The 24,055-nt window shown below is 35.6% G+C and overlaps 1 protein-coding gene across 1 annotated transcript; it reads right to left on the reverse strand.

The window, feature by feature from the left end:
- Nucleotides 1–22,234: 22,234 nt before the first annotated feature.
- On the reverse strand, nucleotides 22,235–23,587 carry LOC145563987 (uncharacterized). The gene is made up of 3 exons (XM_081624359.1): nucleotides 23,472–23,587; nucleotides 22,921–23,124; nucleotides 22,235–22,347 (listed from the first exon to the last, which is right to left on the reverse strand). The coding sequence occupies exons 1-3, from the start codon at nucleotides 23,581–23,583 to the stop codon at nucleotides 22,235–22,237; spliced, it is 429 nt and encodes a 142-aa protein (XP_081480485.1). The 5' UTR covers nucleotides 23,584–23,587.
- Between the last annotated feature and the right edge of the window lie 468 nt (nucleotides 23,588–24,055).

Raw genomic sequence — 24,055 nt, forward strand, 5'->3', positions numbered from 1 at the left:
TATTGAATAAATGACCATCCTTTTTTTAATGTATTTACAGAAATTGCCACTATTCGTTAATCTGGCATATAAACTTCTATTTGCCCATAAAAAATGGTATTTGAGACAAATTAGGGATATTTAATGAGTACAGTAAAAAAAAAAAATCAAAATCATAAACAATGTCTAGTACGGTTGTACTCAGAGAGGTGCTACGATAATAATATGTTGCCATGCTGGTGAAGTGGTGATAAAATGCATCAACAAAATTGTGTAGGTGATGAGACTGTGTGTCACATGTAAAGAGTCTAGCATGCATATTGTGCATGAAATTCCACAAAAAAATACATCAAAAATAATTAATAAAGTGAATATAATTGACTAGTTGTGGTAGTGGAAGAAGCAATTTCCATAAATGTAATGAGTTTGAGCAAATTAAACCAATTATTTTTTTCTCAAATGTGGAATATAGCAAGCTCTTCTTGAAGAGGTTGTTCTATTTTTTTATTGGAAGCAACGGGGTCATCACGGGGTGTGTTAGAAGATGCTTCCAAAATATTAGGTTAGTCAATCTGTTAATGTGCTAGTGTTTAATTATTCACTTTAATAAAATTAATAGTTTATAACTATTAGTATTAGTGATTGAGTTAAGTCAGTAGGTTAGTGGAGTAAATCATGAAACATATGTATCCACCAAGTTTTGATAATGAGATTAATAAGACACTTGTTGGCTAATGTTAGGCTTGTTACTTTGTTAGATTTTTTAATTAGCTTATGTAAAGTCATATAAGATGTAAGTTGTTAAAGTGAATTGATTACAAGTATGTTTTTCTTTCCACACTCTTATATCATTATAATTTTCAGAGCGTACTGTCACGGGTCATCTCCCTTGCCAACCATGGGCGTCATTTGGGTCACTAGGCAACAGGGCATAATCGTGGCTAGGGGGCTTGCCCTTGGTGTCCAGGTGAGCACTTCCCCCTAAAGAGCTTTATTTTGATCTGGTGCTATTTTTCTAGTGAACACTCATGTAATAGTTACACAATAATGGGTCATTTGAGGACCCAAACGAAGTCCAAATGGGCCTAAATTTGGGGGTCCACCGTATTTTGGGCCAAGGAAGACCATGGTGGTGTCAGTTTTCCGAGATAAGGTCCTGAAGTACAAGTTTTGGCAGCAAGTAGCCCGGAAAATGCGGGAAGCTTCTAGAAGGTTCCGGAGCTATCTACGAGGTTCTTTGGAAGACTATTCTAGAGTGGATGACTCTAGAATAATCAAGGAAGGTCTGGTACATAGTAGGATTATTCTAGGTTCTTCTTCTATGTACATAACTCTTGTAAAGTTTCTAGAATGTTCTAGGTTAGTCCTTAGCATTCTAGGTTTAGATGTGTGTAGAAACCTCCATGTATGTAGTTCCTAATTAGAGGTGGGAACTCTCTAGATACTTGTAGTCTAGAACCCTCCATTTGAGGAGGTTAGGAATATTCTAGATATAGCTTGTAGCTAGGATGGAGCACTATAAATAGGTTCCAAGGATCATTTGTACATTCAAGTTGAGAGTAATATAAAAAGCATTCCAAAATCACTTGTGTTCTCTTGCAACTCAATCCTTTCCTTCAAACACTTAGAGAGTGTGAGGAAAACTAAGGCACAAGGGTGCCAAGTGAGTGATCGGGCATACTAGCAAGGGTGATAGCTTGTGTGCTCAATTGTCTACGACACTTAGTCGTAAATTCGGACTAAGACACTAAGGGTGAGTGCTTAGTTCAACCAAGGGGACTTGTTAGCACCAAGGGGTCGTGCTAGCAAAAATATTTGAGCAGCACAAAGAGTTGTGCTACGGGGGCACAAGGAGTAGTGCCAAGGGAGAAAGCCTGACTCGTCTTACGACGGACTGTAAGCGGGTGGCGCACGGTGTGTGACTAGGCAAAGTAGTCGGCACGTGACAGTACGCCATGTTTATGTGATATTTGGAGATAAAAGTCGTAATTGTTAGTCAAAAGATATGTATAAAAAATTTGTTTTAATAATTCCAATTTTATGCGATTCGTTTTTAATAATCTTAACTTTAGATTATTTTTTAATAATCCGAATTTTGAGGGGTTATTTGCTTCTTTGGTTCAGACATTTGATGGTGGGTTAAATTTTTGGAAAAATTGTAAAAAATCACATTTTATAACTTTTTTTTTTTTGTAAAAAAACACCTTATAATTTTTATTTTATTTATTTTTAATTTAATTTAATTTAATTTTTTTAATTTTTTTTTTCGATGTCTCACCTTACCCTGGTTTCCGACCTTTGACTTAGTTTTCAGGTGTTCACCTGCACGTGAAGATCACGTGTTATGATCACTCTCCCCTTTTATTATTTTTTTCCCTCAAATTTATCCTATTACTGCAATTGAACTTTCTCTCTCCTCCCTTCTTCTCCATCAAAACCCCAACTACTCACCATTGACCAAGGAAACTCCATTTTTAAGCATGAATTGCTCCAATTAAACTAATTTCAAGTAAGGTACTCCCTCCGTACCCTATTGATAGTTCCTTATGGGCATTTTTCACGGAAATTAATAAACACAAATAAGAATAGTAAAATTACATTGAAAAAGTAAATTGACATTGGATATGCAAAAAACTAGAGAGAGAAAGTAATAAAGGTGTTGGGTTTCGATGAGTCTGACTCACCGCGGAAAATAAAACCCGAGCCCAAGAACAAACTCACAATTAATATAACAAAATGCATAACTAACAAGATTAGAGAAAACATAAATTACCCTTGTAGCGTGTTTCGCTAAATCGGATGGAGCTCTTACTTGAGAAAGCCGAGCCTCACAAAGGGCGAGGACCTCCGACGAAGTCCACCCACAACGCGACCCGACCGGTCTACTACTTGGAGGTTAGCCAAGTCCGACCAAAAGGACTACCCGAGTAATTAATGAGCTTATAGATTTTCTCTCAAGTGGAGATGCCTAATTGAGCTCTTACTCAAGTGAGTTTTCCCATTTTCCAAGTGAGATATTTATAGGGAAACTCAAGTGAGAAATCTACTCTCCCATCAATGTGGGAGAGTTGGTAAAATCAATTTTCTCCTTTTATTTTTAAATCCAAAACAAAAGAAAATAGCCAACAACTAATTAATTAACCAGTAGCATTCTAAGAGGAGGGGTTAGGTAAGGACCACAAGGGAAAGGGGGGGGGGACCAAAACTTGATCCCCAAGGCTTCCCAAAAACCGGCTCCCTCAAGCCAAGTGGCCCAATGAGCTGCTTCCATGTAGAAGGCCGAGCCTAGGCACCCAAGCAGCCTAGCTGGAGCTTGGTGTGCGGATGGCCTGCTGCTATGTGCGGCTGGCCGTAGCACCATGCGCGCTACGCTGCTGCTATGTGCGGCTGGCCGTAGAGCCAGGAGTTTAAAGGTTTTCTCCATGGAGATGCCTTTTCTAACTCTTACTTAAGTGAACTATCCCAAGGTATGCGTTGGCTATTTATAAGGAGTGCTTCCTTGTGAATTCCACTCATCTTTCAATGTGGGACTTTTTCACAAAAAGATCCCACACAGAAAGAATGTTGAATTCAATCCTCAGTTAAATAAACCAAAAATAACACAAAGTAACAAGTGTCACATGGTTAGGTGAGGACCACTTCCTCACTTGCTCTCCAAGGCAACTCACATGCATTGTGAGCTAACCATGTGACACCCAATCTTGAGACCTAAGTTAGGTTCGGTTGGGCCGCCACCTTTTGGCCCGCGTCCATGACCTGTCACCCGGGTCCCCGGCCCGTTTCCACATGACATTGCCAACGTGGAAGCTGCCACTTGGTGGCTGCCAACGTGGCGCGCTACCACGTGGCACACTGCCACCTTGACGTGCTGCCACGTGGTGGCTGCCACGTGCGATGCCACGTGTACTGCTACATGGCATGCTGCCATGTGCGCTGCCACGTGGCGCACTTATATTTGGCGCGCTTCCCTAGCCTTCGCGTGGCTAGGGTTTTTACTTGACACTTGAAGCATTTTCCCGTCTCGCCAATTCTTAAATTTTTGCTTGAATTTTAAGATTCGGTTCCGACGCTCTAAGCTCGGAATCCGACGTCTTTGTTCATAATACTCGAGTGACTTATTAATTCCTTTCGGATTAATTCGTCGTGTCAGATCGTTAGTTGCTTGGGTGTGACACGAAGGGTTCAATCAAGATTAAGCTGTAATATTAATTATACATTAATATTACTGATCGAAAGCGGCCTCAACCTAGGCATTTTGATCACTTGACCTCACTGAATAATTAGCTCGGCTTGGTGCGCATGCTAGCCACCTTGCTATACCAAATGCCCCTAGCACTCGGTTTGCTCGGGGCATTCCGATGCTAGGGGTATTTCGGTAATTTGTTGATTAATTAGTGATTTTACCGTCTCGCCTTTTATTAATTCGACTCGACTTACGACGCTCGGTTTCGACGCTCCTAGCTCGATCTTCGACATCTAAATATTTATTACTCGAGCGACTTATTAATTCCTTCCGAATTAATTCGTCGTGTCGGATCGATAGTTGTTTGGGTGTGACCCGAAGGGTTCAGTCAAGATTAAGCTGTAATATTAATTATACATTAATATTACTGATTATAAGTGGCCTCCACCTAGGTATTCCGATCAGTTGAACTTACTGAATAAATAGCTTTCCAATAACTCCGAACCCTCTGTCGGAATAATTCACTTGTTCGATGGACACCACTCATTTCAAAAGGTACATGGGAAAACAAAATTTACATGGGAAATTAAATTTGCACAAATATTGTTGCAAATTGGAGGGAATTTTGGTAAAAAATTAATATTAATGGTTGTTGGAAAAAGCAAATGGGGTGAACATTTTAGGACTAAAATTTGCCCATAAGGGACTATCATTTGGGGACGGAGGGAGTATATTGGTTAAATTATTAAAATTTTGTGCTCATGTTGTTTTATTTTCGAATTTCTCCAAATTAGGGATTAGGGTTTGAATTCGAATTTGGGGTTTCTTTTGTAGGACTAATTTCTGCAATGTTTGTAGGATGGAATTAGAAGTTGTTTCGAGGGGTCAAAAGTATTTTGATGACATTCCTGTTACTATTAGGACCTCATGGACGCATGAGAATCCTGAGAGAAAATTCAAGGATTGTAAATTCTACAACTTTGAGACAGGACACAGAGGGTGTAACTACTTTGAATGGGTAGATGAAGACATTTTGGACTGGTAGAGGGATGTTACCAATACACTTGTTGCTAAGAAGTATAGACTTGCAACTGATTGAGGTTGTTGCAAGCTAAATTTGACTACACTGACAATATGAAGAGAAGGCTTTCTAAAGAACTTGATAACATGGAGAGGAAGCAAAATGAAGTAAGAGCAAGGCAACAAGAATTGCAGAAGGAGCAAATTGGTGTACTTGTTGCTGCATGTGTTATTGTTTCTATTTTAGTTACTGTAGTAGTTGTTAAGTTTACGGTACGGTTTGGGTGTGTATGCATTACATGTATTGTAATAAATTAAAGACATTTCATTGGCTTAGTGTTTACTGATTTTGACTTGTTAATGGTCTATTCAATGAAATGAAGTTTTTGTTGCTTAGTTTACCAACTTGATGCTAATATAAGTAACAATAATGAATCAATTGAGCAAAAGTGATAACATAATACATATAAAAAAGGCAAATGTCATTCACCATACATAACAGTTGATACTAATAAAGCTACCATATGTTCAAAATACATAAACCCTTGTCACCGAATAGTTCATAAATCAGACACATAATTGAGTTAGGCATTTCTTGAAGCTTGTGAAGATTGCACAGGGTCTTTGGTTCTAATTATAGCAGACATGGTAGAGGTTTTCTTTGCTCTTTTTGTTGTTGAAGCAGAGGCCACCTACCTTGCCTTTGTTGCCCTGGTTAAAACACCATAAGAAGTTGAAACACCTGATGTAGTTGATGCTGTTGGTGCTTTTCTTTTTCCTTTCTTAGCTGAAGTAGTAGTGGTTGCTGCTGATGGTGTTGACACAGCTGCAAATGTGGTTGTTGTTGGTGCTGCTGATCTGGTTGTTGTTCCGGTTGCTGTTGTGGTTACCGCTGGCGTTGCTGCAAGAGATGGTGCTGGTTGAGCTTATGTTGATGTAGGAGCTTCAGTTAGAGTTGGTGCTGATTGAGCTGCAGTTGTTCTTAGTCTTCCTCCCTTACTTTTTTCCTGAGGTGGTAGACTCACATTTTGACACTTAAACTTGTAGTGCCTTAGACCACCACAATTAGAGAACTTATTTTTCTTTTTTAATCTTTGCACCAACTGTCTCTCCTTATCTTCCGTTACCTCTTTCACCCTTTTTTTCTTGTTTGGCCTCCAAGGCATCTTTCTATAAGGAGGGGGGAGGGGTATTGGTAATGGTTGTGGATCCCATTACCAGGCATGGCTCTAAACTGAGGGGCATAACCTGCAGCATACGTGCTTACATGATAAGTAGGGTGTACAAACTCCTCATATTGCAGTCTCCTTTTGACAATACATGCTAGAGCATGGTAACAGGGAATCCCTAAAAGACTCCACCTATAACAACCATACTCTTTTGATTGCAGATTCACCACATAAGCGTCAGACTCATCATCAACCTCAAACTCATTTAAATCAGCCTGGTTAACCCTCATGTTTGACACTTGTTGCATACCTTTCTTAATCATTTTACAAACAGATGGCATAATAACTCCCTCAAAAATTTTCAAACCCTCCCTTTTTGCACATCTTTTCATCACATATCTCCTTATCCATTCCATAAGGGAGATGATGGGTTTGGTTCTTGCTTCTCTCAAAACATTATTATAGCTCTCAGTGTAGTTGATTAAAATCATACCAGACTTATACCTTGCAATAAAAGCATGCCTTGACCAATTAGCAGGTGATATTGACTCTAAGTACTTACACTACTAGAATTTTAATATTTAACAACAATTCAATAACGATGAAAACATAATCTCGTCGTTAAAAGCACTATTTTTCTGGTTTGTAACGTGAATATAAAATGTTTCTCGTAAATTATCTTTCAAATGTTAAGACAATATTTTATGCCCGTCGTTAATATTTAAAAAATAAAATAAAATAAAATAATAAAGCATAGATCTTTCGTTAATAGGAGTAAACACATACGCGAGATGAAAATTTCACCTAGCGCGCGTTAAAATAAATCACTCTTCCCCCTGGCCTTAATTATTCTGCATCCTGAAACCCACAGTTTTTTCTACACTCAAATCAATAATTCTCCAATTCTCAATCTGTGGTTCGTAATTCTTGCGGTTAGGGCTCGAAATTTCTCCAAATAAGCGAATTTGAAAGGAATATTTCATAATTCTGGTATGTTTAATGTCTTTTTTCAAATTAATAATTCTAATTTAGGGTTATGAATAAATTGTTGATAATCTAAAATTTTTGCTTTGGTTCCTTATTAATTATAGTTATATGTATAATCTGAATCATAGATTTCATTGAATTACTTTAGTTTTGTTTTTCAATTAGTTTCGATTTTCCGTTTAATTATCGTAATATTGTATAATTAATTCTCAATCTGATGTAATTTGGGTGTTTTAATGGATTCATCTTGTTTAGCTATTTAATCTTATATATTCTCTCTGGTTTTTTATTTTATTTTTATTTTTTTATTTTTTTATTTTCATTTCTTCAAAGTTTCGATTTCTTTAATATTAGATGCATGTATATTGTTTTCTTTTAGTTTTTCCTTTAGTGCGTTTTTAATAATTAACACTGTGTTGGACATGAACTTTTGAAATGGATATGAATCATATGATTCATACAACAAATCTGTCAGACATGAACTTTAATATTTTACATATAACTCAAGCCATTGATGGCTCGGGTAGGGGTTTTTTCTTTGAAAAGGGGTGTTACCGTGCAAGAATTTTTGTTGTATAGATGCTTCATTGCATAAAGTGGCTTGATAGTATGGAGATGGTGCTGATATCTAGGGGCTGATTTGGTGATAAGTCATAGACATCCTTTTTTTTGAAAAAAGCTTATTTTAGTCAATTAGTTGCATGATTTATTGTTTTTTCCAAAGACATGTAGATTATTGTGGGAAAGAGTTGATTTTTCTTTGAAGCTGGAGAGTGGCATTGACTTTGAGGCACCTTACAAGCTGGGTTCATGACAAAAAGGGTAGAATCATAATCTATATAGTTAAGAGACAGTTGTTACTTGCTGCGTATATGAAGCAGCTTGAAACATCTTGTGTCGTAGAGGAGAATTTGAGTGAATTAGGTTATCAGGCTCTTAACATTGTTACATTATTGTGGGGGTGGGTAAAGTACACCAGCCTAGTCCTTCAAATGAATTTGCCATAAAACTGATAATTTTAGCTTAAAATATTTTGTTGGTGTCTTGGTTAGATCCCTGCTGAAAAGGTCTGGTTTATTTGTAATTGTTGATCAGAGCAGAGAAATGATCTATGATGCTTTTAGAATCCTTCCTCTACCAATGTAGTCTTGGGGTCTGGTGTATATGCTATTTTGTTGTTGCTTGCTAATCTTGTGTTGGAGTGAATATCATGGGATTGGTGAAGAGGAGAATTTTATAACCTGGTGAGATTTGTCTCATGTATTGGCTAAGTTAAAGAAAATTTGAAATGGATATGATTCATACAACAAATTTGTCGGACATGAACTTTTGTCCTTATTAGCATGGATATATATAAAATTATAAAGGTTTCCATTGTATATGATCTGAGCTTTCTTTTACATGAATATAAATGGAAATGATGACTTTTTTTGTGAGTGCAAAGCTATTTCCAGCTAGATATTAATTAACATCTCAAGGAATTTAATTGAATTGTATTAACTTATTAGTTCCAAAGATATGGCATAAACTTCCTTGTCTTTACTTTGGCTTTGATCTATGGTAATGTTTCTTCTTATATACTTTGTCTTTTTTTGGATTTATAAATTAAGCTAATGCTTTGTAGTAGTGGTTGGTTATGCTATTAACTGAATAATTGTGGTAGGATTCGACGTATCGTTTTTTTCCTTGATTGACAATTATTAGAATTATTAGTTGTTGTATAAAATATTTAAATCATTAATGGCCTATAAAATTGCAGTATAATAACCTAAAAAGTTTTTAGTCATCAATGATTTTATTCTTATTTTATTTCTTTATTATTTTTTTTTGTTTGTAGAAATGACTCCTAGTAAAGATTGGATGACCATTAAAGATTATGTTAATGACCCATTATATGTGGAGGGAGTAGATATTTTTTTAGACTATGCATTTAAAAAATTAAAAACTACAACAATACGTTGTCCTTGTTGTCAATGTATGAATGGAAAGTCTGGTAATCTTAAAAAAGTAAGAGAACATCTACTAGTTTTTGGAGTAGTTAAAAGGTATACCTTTTGGTATCATCATGGAGAGGGGTTAGATGAGCCTCAACTTGAATCTGATGAGGATGATGGGATAGATCATGAAAACCAAGATGAGCTACATAATATCTTACGGGATTTTTATCTAGAGTATAATAATGGTAGTTCCCCCATTGATGTCAACGATGTTGAGGAGCCAAATGCTGACACTAAGAAATTTTATAGCTTGTTGAAAGATTCGCAAGATCCTGTTTATGAAGGTTGCAAGAGATCTAGAATGTCTGCACTCTTAAAACTCCTTCATATCAAAACTCTTGGTCATTGGAGTAATGAATCATTTACCATGCTATTAGATTTCCTTAAGAAAGAGCTTTTTCCCGAAAAATCAAATTTGCCCGATTCTTATTATGAGTCAAAGAAGATCATAAAAGATTTGGGGCTTTCTTATGAGAAAATTGATGCTTGTATCAATGACTGTATGTTATATTGGAAGGATGATGCGAAGTTGGATGCATGCAATGTGTGTGGTGCTTCAAGATGGAAAAGTAACAAACACAACGGTGAGGACAAGTGCAAGAAAAATGGCAAGAAAATACCTCAGAAAACCCTTCGATACTTTCCTCTAAAGCCTAGGCTTCAAAGATTATTCATGTGCTCAAAAACTGCTTCTTTGATGACTTGGCATCATGGTAAAAAGAAGAAAGATGGTACGATAAGACACCTTGTTGATGGAGCTGCTTAGGATTCATTTGATAAAGAATTTCCCTATTTTGCATCGGATCCTCGAAATGTTAGGTTAGGGCTTGCTAGTGATGGTTTTCAACCCTTTGCAAATTCGAAAACATCATATAGTATTTGGCCAGTGGTTCTTATTCCCTATAACTTGCCCCCCGAACTTTGTATGAAGCAGTCTAATATGATTCTATCAATGCTTATTCCTGGCCCTAAAGGGCCTGGTAACGCAATTGACATATATTTGCAACCTTTGATCGAGGAATTAAATGACTTATGGGCCACTAGGGTAAATACTTTTGATGCAGCAATTCAACATCATTTTCAACTACGTGCAGCTTTGATGTGGACCATAAATGATTTTCCAGCATATGCAATGTTATCAGGTTGGAGTACTAAGGGCTATTTAGCATGTCCTTGTTGTCTTAAAGAAACGCGATCAAAGAGGTTATCTCATGGAAGCAAGGAATGCTATATGGGCCATCGAGTGTATTTGCCAAAGAATCATAGATGGCGAAAGGATAAGGCTTTATTTGATGGAACGATGGAGCACGGTTTACCTCCAAAACCTTGTTCGATCGATGAAATTCTTCATCAACTTGAGGATCTCGAGAATATCATATTGTCTAATGATCCACAAGTAAAGACAAATATATCTCATGAGCTTGGGGGGACAATTGGAATAAAAAAAGTATTTTCTTTACGCTTCCTTACTGGAGGGTGCATCAATTACGACATAATCTGGATGTGATGCATTTTGAAAAAAACATTTGTGAAATCATTATAGGGACAATAATGAATGTGAAAGGGAAGACAAAAGACACTATTAAATCTCGTCATGACTTAGAAGAAATGGGATTGAGGCCAACATTACATCCAATCAAAGAAGGGGACAAGTGGAAGATGCCTCCAACCCCTTTTACTTTTTCTTCTGCAGAGAAGCGCACTTTCTGCAATTTTTTGAAAGAATTAAAGGTTCTGGATGGTTTTTCATCTAATATATCCTATTGTGTCAACTCTAAGGAGGCCAAAATTTCAGGGTTGAAGAGTCATGATTACCATGTTATACTCCAACATCTTCTTCCTTTAGCAATGCGTGGCCTACTAACTCCACTTGTACGCGAAGCAATAATTGAGCTGTCAAGGTATTTTACTATTTTATGTGCTAAAGTAATCAATGTGAAAGAGTTGAAACAACTAGAGTCCCAAATTCCTATCACCCTTTGCAAATTAGAAAAAGTGTTCCCTCCTTCTTTCTTTGATGTGATGATGCATTTACCAGTTCACTTAGCTAGTGAAGCTAGAGTTGGGGGTCCAGTTCAGTTCAGATGGATGTATCCTATTGAGCAGTATATGTACAAGCTCAAGTCTTACATAAGAAATAGGGCTCTTCTAGAGGCTTCAATTGCAGAGGGCTATTTAGCAGATGAGTGCATGACTCTTTGCTCAAGGTACATGCAGAATATTGAAACTAGATTTAATCATCTAGAGAGAAATTATGAAAATGCAAATGGTGATGATGAGGCCTTGCCTATATTTAGTCATCCTGGCCGAGGCTTAGGAGCTCCAATTGTCATCGATGTTCCAAAGTCTGAGTTAGATCAAGCTCATAATTATATTTTGAAGAATTGTGATGAGGTTAAACCATTACTTGAGTAAGACTCTTAGCCTTAATTAGGTTTCTTTATTTTTTTTTTCCATCGCTATAGTTTCATCATCAACTTTTTTTTTTTTTTTAAAATTTTTTTAGAGAATATTCTCAAGCCTGTCAAATTAATGGAATATCCGAAGAGAAATGGACCGAGAATTTTAAATTGTGGTTCAAAGATGAAGTAAGCCTTTTAATTTTCATCAAATAATAAGATAATTGAGATTCAAGTTTGCCATTAATACATTTTTTTTTTCTTTTTTTTTTGTATTTGTACTTTCTGGTAGGGTTCTCGGTTATATGTGAATAATAAGAGCAAGGAAATGGAAAATCTCCTTTCATTATCACGTGGACCAACCCAATATGTAACCTCTTTTAGTGGTTATATTGTGAATGGGTATAGATTTCACATACAAAATCGTGAGAAGACTTTGAGAACACAAAATAGTGGAGTGGTTGTGATTGGAAACACCGGAGAAGAAGATGATAACACAGACTATTATGGAGTAGTAACAGATATAATTGAGATGCAATATCTTGGAGGAAATCGAGTAGTGTTATTTCGTTGTAAATGGTGGGACGTATTTGATAAGGTTAGAGGAGTAAAAGAAGACGAATATGGAATTGTTAGTGTTAATTGCAATAAGCAATTAAAGACTAATGAACCATATATCTTAGCTAGCCAAGCAAGACAAGCTTTTTATGCCATTGACAATGCTAACAAAGGTTGGTATATCGTGTCAAAGACTCAACCTCGCAACTTATCAAGTGAGGAGGATAATGATTTTGAGGAAGGTGATGCATATCAGCAGGGTGAATTTTTTAAGCCTACATATGTTGCAACTTCGTCAACTATTGCAAGTGCTGAAATTTGTAGAAGTCGGATGGGTATAGATCCAATTTTTGTGGGTGCGATTTCCAAAAAAAAGGGGATGAAGTATCTCTAAAGAGGAGAAGAGAAGAATAATTTGTCAATTATCTTTTTTCTCATTGTTTTTATTTATTTCTAGAAGAATAATACGCCCATGAATTATCTCCTACTGACATTTAAATGGCAATGTGTAGTTCTCTGCTATTGTCTTTGATGCCTACTGCTTGTTTTTAATAATATTTTCCTGCATCCAATGTTAGATGAATAAAACTTATCGTTGTTCTGATTTTTTATTACTATTGAAATTCACTGTGTTGGTCTAAATCTTTCTGACATTTAAACTATGGTCTAAATCTGTCTGAAACTTATTATCCTGTTTCCTAATTTTACCTTAAGACCATTCCCCTTAATTGGTCCTGTATGTTGCTGGAGTGAAACTATACTATATGTTGCTGGAGTGAAACTATACTGTATGTTGTTGGAGTTAAATGAAAAGGTTACATGAAATATTTTAATTATGTTGCAGTCTTGAATGTCCTGGCTGTAAAACAACAGGCAACACACAAGCACCTGCCACTTAAAGAATATATAATTCTAAGACTGACAGTTGATGGGCAGATCTTGTATGTTCTCTGTTTTAAAGTAGTTGTTGAAGGTTATGCTAGACATGTATCAAAGTATGTCAGACATGTAAAGGTACAAGGTACAGGAGAAATAAATTTTGATGTGGAGTGCTATGCACGAGCAACACTAGAAATCCCCTGGCAGTCTTGTTTTTTTTTTTTTAATTATTTTTTTATTAGTATTTACTAATTTTCTAAAGCATGACATGCTTGTTTTATTGATATCCTAAATAGAAATACTAAAGTAAATTGTTTGTTTAAATCTAATTTTAATCTTTTAATGTTAATTAATAGGAACATAATGGTTGTCCCTAATGGATCCACTCAAAGACCATCGATGCCAAGATCTAAAAGGGAGTATGTTCCACCTCTTATGCTCTCTAAAGGACGTGGAAAGGGGTTAGCAGGTCTATATCCAAACAAAAGTAATGCTAATTCTAATGTTGATGGAATAGGGGCTAGTACTAGTATTTTACACAGAAGTAAACATCCTTTAATCCGTTCTAGTAATAGTAATGATTCTCTTTGTGTTAATAAAGGCCCTTTATCATCAAATAAACGCCCTTTTAGTCATGTTAGAGCTCCAACCACTTCCCCTAATGCTGATAGAAACGTAAGAGCTTCCTTTAATCCACTAGTTACTCCCCGTGCTCAGTTTAATGGTAATACTAATATAGATGATCATGATTCATTTTCTGAGTCATGTAATGAGAATATCAATGATGATGATGATGTTGATGCTGATGGTGAGATACAATATACATCACATGAAGATCAAGATATGCTCTATCAAGAAGGCTATGCAAATCTTGATGGCCTTGACCACGAGATGAACTTTCAAGATGATGGAAATGACAATGGAACAGAGGAACCTACAACATTTCAAGGAGATGCAAGGGGTAATACCTAAATTTTTAATACCTATTTTGAGTTTACTTTGTTTATTTTTCCCATGTCAGTGATATGCTATTACTTAGGTATAGATTTAGATTTATACTTTTGCTTTATCGTTATCTTTTGATACTATTAATTTTTAAAAATACATTATTTTCTTTGAAGATGGTGACCAATCTACTACTAAGAAGCAAGCAGCTAATGGAAAAAAGAGAGGAAGAAACAAATGTAAAGAGATTGCTAGACTAAAACCCAATGAGAAGTTACAAATACAGTTCTTCAACAATCGAGCCGTAGGAGAGAACCACAAAGTATTTTCAAGACATTTGGGGATCATAGTCCGAGATACTAACATTTTCCCATTAAAAGTGCACAAATGGGATGATATTGGGGAGAGAGAAAAAAGACCATATGTGGACAGCGGTTACGGTACCAATTTGACCAAAAAATTTGATGCTCTTAAATTTTGTCTTATTTTTTTATTGAGCTGTTCAAATTTTGTTATTTTTTGCAAGGTATGGGGTTTTGGATGTTGTTGGCAGCATGTCATGATTGATTTTATATAGTTATTTTTTTTTTGAAAGAGATTTTATATAGTTTTAATTATTCATAATATTATTATTTTAGGATGTTTTTACTAATGACATCATGGAAACATAAAAGGAGCATGTTCTTGGGCATATGAAAGAGCTGTGGACGAATTGGAGAGGAGATCTATTAAGGTATAATGTCACTAACAAAAAAATAACCTTAGAAGCTGCTGCTAAAGGTGATCCTCCAAAGGGGCTTGATACACAAGAGTGGAAGTGGCTCATAAAAGAGATTTATTAAAATGATAACTTTAAGGTAATTTTTACTCAACCAGAGATTGTGAACGAGCATATGTATTGAATTTTAATGTAATGCTATTTTTGTTTAGAAAAGAAGTGAAAGAAACTTTGTTAATAGAGGTAAATATGCCAAAGCTTTAATGCCGCGAACTGGAAGCAAGCCTATAAGGCAAATCATTTGGGACGATCTGGTATAGATAGTGTTTAGTAGGTTTTTTTTTTCTACTTTGAATTGTCATATATGATTAATTATTATTCAGAAAAAGTGTTTTATCATGTGATTATAGGGAGGAAGTAAAGGTAATAAACCTACTTTGGTTGATGTGTTTTATTCAACTCGCAAAAAAGGCAATAGTCTTCCAAATGCAGAGACAATTCAAAAGCATGTATGTTTTTATTTATTTGATTTTTTTTTTTCATAATCCACTATATTAAATTTTTCATGAAAATCTTATAGGCTGAAATTCAAGAAACCATGGAAAACGATCCGTCGCTTTCATATGTCCAGGTAACTTACTTCTATCGTATTACTCATTTTGTTTTTGTTTTTTTTTTCTTTTTTTTCTTTGGCAGTGGTTTGGTAGTTTTAAATCAGATTTTCTCAATTGAAATAATTGTGCATGTTGTCTCATGGAATTCTTTGATTGGTGGCTCTGTTAAAAATTCTCGATTAGAGGAGGCATTAAGAATGTTTAAGGATATGTGCTTATTGGGTATTGAGCCGGATGAGTTTACATTTTCTTCTGTTATTGCTAGGTGTGCACGGCTTCAAGCGCTCTTGATCATATTTTATGGGATACATATTCTCTTGATCGAGAAAATTGCATTGAATGATATTTTACTGTCTGCAATTATTGATATGTATGCAAAATGTAAAATAGAAATAGCAAAAGAAGTTTTGATGGCTGCAGAAGCTAGTAGTAGTATGTCTGCTTGGAATTCAATGATTACTGGCTTGGTAGTCCATGGTCTTGCCATTGATGATATATCTGTATTTATATTTTTTTCCTAACAACATAACGTTTCTTGGAATTTAAGTTGCATGCAGTCATTGTGGTTTAGTTGATCTGGGAAATAAATATTTTGACATGATGAATAGAAAATAATATATAGAACCAGAATTTGCATTGTGGAACCATGGTGATATTATAGGCCGTGCTGGACAACTAGATGATGTGGTAATATGGGAGGCACTAATATTTTTGTCATGTCGTTCAATTTTTGAAATTCCATATTTTTGTCATATGTCGTTTTTATTTGATATCATTAATGTATATGTGTAGAAATAACTTTTTATTTAGAAACATATATTTTATTGTCTTTGAATATCAGGTTTCACAAAAGGTTTTTAAATCCAAGTCTCGAGATCGAGTTGTGGGCTTAGGTGGAGGAATAACTCTAAAGGATATGAATGGACCACAACCTAGCAGAGAAGTTCTTCAAACTGAGTTAAATGCGGTTAAAATACAAAATGAAGCTCTTACAAATCAGGTAGAACTTATTCAACAAGAGAACACCGAACTTAAGAGTCGCATGGGTTTGTTTGAAGCTGAAATTAAGATGTTTAAAGATACACTCTTAAAACAATTTAATGTTTCTCTTACGAACAATGTTACAGACACACAAACTCCAAGCACCTGATCGTGAAAAGCAATGATGTTCATGGCCATAAAGAATAAGATATTTTTCTTTGTCTTTTACTAATATGATTATTTTAGGAATAAGGATCATACTAATGTATGTATGACAATTATTTGCGAATATGATACTTTTAGCATTAAGTATTATTTCCTTCACTTTAGGATGGAGAATTGGTTTATTGTTAGCGTGATCTATATGGATCAAACTAATATTTGTATGACACTTTGTTTGAAATTGAAGACCAATAATTGATGTTAAATTATGCATATGGTTGATGAAATTATGTTTGAATCAAATGTTAATTATTGTTGCGTAGTCAATTGTTCTTGTTGTATGTATCCATTATTAACGACAAACATTCATTGTCGTTAATAAAGGAATTTTTGAATTTTTAAGATTATAGTCTATTATTTAGCAAGGGATAATGTGGTCGTTAATATATAAATCGTTCATCGTTATTGATTTCTAATTACGACAAAAAAATGCACCGTCGTTATTAAACAACGACGACTTGAGTTTTTGTCGTTAATGAGTAACGACAATTCTTTATTTCGTCGTCATTATAACCAATTACGAGAGAGCCTATTACATCGATTTGACGACGAAATTTTTTTCGTCGTTAATAATTTTAACGACCACTATTTGGGCTTATAACGACGAAATTGTTTGTCGTTAAAAACCCTTTTTCTAGTAGTGTTAAATGCATCTACATTTAGAGCTTTAATTGCTGCCATATTCTGTTCAAAATGATGTTGAAAAAAATTGCAAAGACTCTAATTACATGGAATGCATAAACCAAATAGTGTAATTACAAAGCATAAACGAAACAACCATTTCAACCTCAAACCAAACAAGCATTTCTATCTCATAACCAAAGAATGTAATTGGACAGCATAAACTGTCCTTAGTTGAGGATATGGCAGCCTTCCAAAAGTGTTCTCTGTAAATTTCACCGGGGAACTTTGTTTTGAAATTAGACCAAATGTGTCTACAACAAAACCTTATGTCTACATTGGGAACAATAGCCTGAAATGCATCAAGAAGACCCTGAAATGTTGGCAACAACAAAATGTAAGCTTGTTCTAGATTACAAATAAAAAAAAAATTCACCAAATAAGGTACATTAATGCATACCTTTTGTCTATCTGACATATATGTGACATCTTCCCTCTCATGAACCTATGTCACTGATGAAGCCGCAGAAGTTATGTCTTGCACTAACAGTTCAAGGAACCATTTCCAAGTTTCAGCACTTTCTGTCTCAACAACAGCCTAGGCAACAGGGAAGATGTTTTTATTCCCATCCTTGCCAACAACCTTTAGTAATATATCAGGAAATGGCCCCTTTAAATGAGCTCCATCAACTCCAAGGATGGGTTACTGCCAGCCATAAATCCCTGTTTACAAGCTTGCAAACAAATGTACATCCTTTGGAAGAGAGAGGGTGGGTTCTCAATGCCAACCACCTATACTTTGGTTGTGCTTCCTAGGTGGTATTTCACAATTGCAGTAGCATAATCTCATACCTTGTTATACTCCTCAGAAGCATCACCAAACAACATCTTCAAAGCAATTTGTTTTGCATAATAAGCCTTGTGATAACTAATTTCAGCTTGAACTTCTCTAGTTGCCCTACTTAAGAATGCACTCATTTTTATGGAGGGATCATCTCTAAAATTATCTAGATACCTTTCAGCTAAGTATAGGGAGGTGACTTTTATATTGTGATGTTGATGACCACACACATGCTCACCCCTGTAACTCTTGATCTGAAAAGTTTCCTCTCCTTTGACCTTCCTACAATGTACCTTCCACCTACACTTCCTCTTTGCCTTGCACTTACACGCATACAATCTCCTACCTTTCTCCCAAGGACAAACACACCTCTTAGTACTCTCAGCTTGGTGTTATGCAAGAAATAATAATCATACCCATTCTCTATGGCATGATTCCTCAAACCTTTCCTAAACACTTGCCGAGATGGGAATTTCAATCCAAACTTGAGTGTAATCTTTTGCTTGAAGTCCACTGCTGGATTGAATATTGGATAATCAAGTGCTTCATCATCTGATCCAATAGTGGTTACAACTCTCCATCACTGTCATGCAGCTCATCATCCTCACATATACCACCTGCCTCCTCATCCTCTTGATCATCACTAACATCCTGCACACAAATCTCTCTAGAACCACCCAAACTTTGGATCACAGTTTTAGTAATTCCTAGATCTGCAGTAGCTGCAAATAGATCATCATCTGTCTGATCTTCATGATCATCATCACTCAACACAACATCAATATCCTCACTATCAAATCTGATAAGGTCCTCATCCTCTACAATAACATCACCACTCTCTGGAACCTCAATGTTTGCTTGACTGTCTATGGTTATTTGTTTCTCATTGTTTGGTATAATCTGGGTGTTAGGTTCAGTCTCAGTGTTTGGTTGACTCTAACAGTTTGCATTGGTTGTAGTTCAGAGATTGTATAAAGCTGGGTGTTTAACTTGGAGAAGGTTGGCAATTCTGTTTTCTAGGTCTCAAAGTAAGTGAGTGGTTGTGAAGAGAAATTATGTTGGATAAGGGGGTTGGTTGGGACAGCAAAGTGGGTGGGTTCTCAACAAAAATAGGGTTTTCAAAGGAATCTTTTTGAGGCCCCACCATGTGTTTACTTGATTTATCCACCCCTCTTTCCTCACCTAAACCTGATGAGTCACACAACACTCTATCTGCCTCCCCCAAACCTGTTCCCTCCCCTAAACCCGATCCCTCCCCCAAACCTGATGACTCAGTCATACTTGATGACTCACCAATCCCTCATGTTGAATCATCCCTTTCTTCTAAGGTACTAAAGACCTCAGAATCTGAATAAAAGGTTACCCCAGGTCCATATCTAAGTGTTGTAGGATCTATTGGTTTCTTTTGGAAGTGTACCAAGTACAATTCATACCAACCATCCTTTTCCTTTGCTCTAAAAAATCTGGAATGTCAGCATTACTCATTATTTTTTTCAGCCAGTATACAAAGTACAACCCTTCTTCCTATACTAAATCTTCCCAACCTCATCATCTCCCAATTCACTTTTAATCTAATGAGCAAATTCAAAGTAACAGACTTCATATACATTAGGCTGCAAAAAAACTCCAAAATAATCAGAATCACCCTTCACATATGTTGTTTTGCCTTTTTTAGTCAGAAATTCACGACCATGCAACATCCTAATACTAATTGGTTCATCCATGAATTTATACTAAGGATAAATCACATTTATCCTACCATTAAACCTGATACAACCAAAAAATGCACACTAATTTCAGCGCCTATATTCATGTATAAATAAACCAATTATCATAAGCACACACAACTAATCAAACAACATAGATAACAAAAAAAAAAAAAATACAAACAATTCTTTACACAATCAGTGTCATTTACAGCCAATTAATTTAGCAAATCTAGGTCGTGCATTCTTCCCCTTTTCCCAACATTCACAACCATTTTCAATAATTTCACAAAACTTAGGTCAATTTAAAAATAGGGAAATCGAATTCTAACTTGGGTTTTTGTATTATAATGTAATTGGTCTCCCTTCTACGCGTTCTCTTCGCAGCAAGCTTGTCTTTTTCACCTTTACCCATGGGAGAGATAGAAAAAAAAGGACGAAGCAAATTAGGGAATTACAAAAGTAGAAATTGACTAAGAAGTAAGAGGAGAGAGAAAAATTACAACCTACTCTTTCACTTGGCCAGAATTAACCCATGAAATTGAGCTTTCAGTTTGCCCCACCATGGCATAACTCCCTTGCAGAGTAGTAATGATGATGTGCGAAGACAGAGTGAAGTAATGAGGGGAAGAGAGGAGAGAGAAAGTTAAATTAGAGGGGGGTAAATTAGAGGGAAATAAAGGGGAAAAATAATAAAAGGGGAGAGTGATCAGAACACGTGCTCCTCACGTGCTGGTCAACATCAGAAAACCAAGGCAAAGGTCGGAAACTAGGGTAAGGTGTGACATCGCAAATTAAAAGCGGTTTTAGGTGTGCTTTTACAACCAAAAAAAAAAAAAAAAAAATTAAAATTATAAGGTGTTTTTTTTTTTTTTTTTGTTTTTTGTTTTTACAAAACAGTTGTTATAAAAGGTGGTTTTTTTTTTTTTTTTTTTTTTTTTTTTTTTTTTTTTTTTTTTACAATTTTTCCTAATTTATTATTATTTTTTTCCTATTGACAACCACCACAAACCTGGCAGCCTTTTACCACGCCAACATCATTGAGACCACTGCCAAGGTGATTTTTTACGGCGGGTAAGGGGAGGGGAGAGACTTCTTGTTTTGGTGGTGGAGGAAGGATAAACAGTGGTTGTCAAGGGTGGCCGAGAGAGGGGAGTGGGGTAGTTTTCTACAGTGGGAGAAAGGAGTGGAGTGTGCGATGCGTGGTTTTCGTGGGTGGTAGAGTGGAGCGGAGTGGAGTGGTTTTCGGTGGTGAGAGTGGGGAGTCAAGTGGTTTGAGTTGGAGGAGAAGGTGGGAGGAGAATGCAAGTTTTTTTAAAAAAAAAATAAAAGAAAATAAAAATAAAGTAGTCAATTAGGCATTGATACGTGGCAAGAAACCTAATATAACATGCAAGGCCAACGAAAGCAAACATTCCTTAAAGTTCGGTTAATAAAAATAGGCACATCAAAGCTTATGGGAAGCGAAAAAGTGAGTGTATGTTACTTATTTATTTTACTTCCTCCATTTTTTATTATTTACAATACATACTGCCTCATGACACACTTTGAGGAAGAAATTTAATAAATTTAACGGACAAATTAAATTAATCAAAATAACTTACACAAGTTATTCCTATTCCTACTTTATTCCCGATATTAAAATTATATTCATAAATTTTTCATTTATTCATTTTAATCACCTCCTAAATATGTATGCTCTAAGCTGTATTGCAAATTAAAAAATAATAAAATAAAATAAAAAAATAAAAAAAATAAAAAAAACCTAAGGAAGTATATTATAAAAGTCCCAAAAAAAAGGTATTGGATGTTACAATCATGGCCTTCTTATCTTAAATATAAATTGCCTTGCTTATTTAAAAATTTGTGATGTGGTTGCATTTGTGAACCACTTTGTAATTAGTTGTTCAACTTATTAGAAAATAACTTAATAGTGAGACAGTCAACCGTTGGAGCTTAATAGTCAGCTAGAAATGCGGGTGTATTATTCAATACGGAGTACTACTTATTCCATTGGGGAATGGGCATATATTTAAGAAGATAACTAAATGTAAACTTAATAAACACTTGCTCTTTCACATATACTACGTTCATTTTTATTATTAAGAAGTGAATTTCCGTACGTGTTGGTCCAACTTATCATGGTTATGGCTGTTAGTTGAACCTCAAGCTCGAACTTGGTTAGGATTAAATTCAAGGGAAATTTTTCAAGGCAATAAATCGTGATTAATGTACAACATTGAGTAGTACTAAAAAAGCAACAAGACTTTATATTACTTGAAAAAGGAGAGTACATTTAGACGACATGCTTATTAACATTACATAGATATATGGAATCCCATTCTATAAATAGAAGCTAGTATGTCATGCATGCATGTCAATCACAACACAAACTAGATAGCTTCATCTACTTAATTAGTTGTTGATTTCTTCTTTTGGTGGGTGGCGACCGCCATATCCACCGTGTCCGTACCCACCATGTCCATAGCCACCTTGGCCGTAACCACCCCTAGAACCACCATACCCACCTTGACCATATCCACCCAGGGCCGTCCTAAACATTTTGGGGGCCCTGTGCTATTTTCTTAAGTCACAAATAATATTTGAAGTACTCTAATTCATACGAATATTATGTAAGACACTTTACATTCATAACTATTTAAAAGACTAGATAGTTCACTTTTAAAATGTAGATATAGAAAATACGAAATATATTATGTAGAGGTAACTATTTAAATTTTGGAAAAGGGGAAAAAAAAAAAAAAAAAAAAAACAGCCAAAAAAATTTGAAGAAACCCATACGGAGTAATACTTAGAAGAAAAAGAAAAAAAAAATTCAATGTACAAGTACAACTATATAGGCAGCGAGAATCGATCTGTGGTCCGGAACAATCTTCTAACGAGCTTATACCAACTATACCAAGTAAAATAACATGATTTCATAGGCGTTGATTTATAATTATACTATGTTTGTTTGTCAGACTTTTGGGGCCCCAAAAATTGTGAGGCCCTGTGCTATTGGGCTGTTTGCACAGCCTAATAGCCGGCCCTGTATCCACCCCTAGATCCACCATACCCACCCCTTGAACCACCGTACCCACCTTGGCCGTATCCTCCACGACCATACCCACCTTGGCCGTAACCACCACGACCATAACCCTCTGGCTCTACATCCTCTTGTACATCCATCTCTTCTTCTTCTGGTGGGTAGTAGCCACCATATCCCCCATGTCCATAACCACCATGTCCTTGTCCATAACCACCATGACCGTATCCGTCCAACTCCTTTGGCTCTTCAGTGGATTCTGCAAACACCAAAAGCAAAACAAAAAAACATATAGTGTTAAGCATCTCTCTCAAGACTATCAAACTATCAACTAGGGCTAGGGGAAATCCAAGTGAATCCTCTTGTTTGCTCTAGTTGGTATCGTAACTAACTGGTTGCAAACTAAAGACTCTTTTAACTCAATTGAAATTATCATTTTTGAACAGAATTTATAGTTTATGTGAATTTGATATTACATTATAACCGGTTTGTAAAAAAATTAAAGTTATGCATCTAATAAGAAATGGATATAGTATATTTCATTGATACCTCCTACAACAAATACTTGCATGATTTTATTATTAATGTATAAAAATTAGAACTTACGAGTGGTTTCGGTAGAGGTAGACTCAGTAAGTTGACGAGCAGAGACAACAGAGGAAACAAAGAGAACAAAAGAAAGAAGGCCAAGAATGAGAAAAGCCTTAGAGTAGGCCATCTTAATAAAATGCTCACAAGCTAACACACACAATGAAAATCTTATAAGAAGCTAAGGTTGTTATTTAGTTGAAGAGTTGCTTTGATATGAGAAGTGAGCTAAGTTGATCTCTATTTATAGGCATGTGATCATGTAAAGACAAAAATAAAGAAGGACAATAGTAGGTGAAATAATGTTGACAATTGGTGTAAAATGGCCAAAAGTAGCTATAACCATGTTTTTCAATGATCTTAGGGAGACAGAAAATCAGAATTACTAGTCAAAAGATGCGTTACAAGTAAAGATATATAGATTATATTAAAGCTTATGGGAAGCGGAAAATAGATTGAATTTTATCCATTGATATTGTGATAACACTACATGCATGTTTCTTCTTACTTACTTCGAACGTATCTATTGGAAATGCGTGGCGTTATCTAAGACCAACCAAACTACCACTAATGACTTATACATTTATAAGTGTCGAACTGTC

The sequence above is a fragment of the Chenopodium album genome, chromosome 10 (genome assembly GCF_948465745.1).
Source record: "Chenopodium album chromosome 10, dcCheAlbu1.1, whole genome shotgun sequence".
Classification (NCBI taxonomy): domain Eukaryota; kingdom Viridiplantae; phylum Streptophyta; class Magnoliopsida; order Caryophyllales; family Amaranthaceae; genus Chenopodium; species Chenopodium album.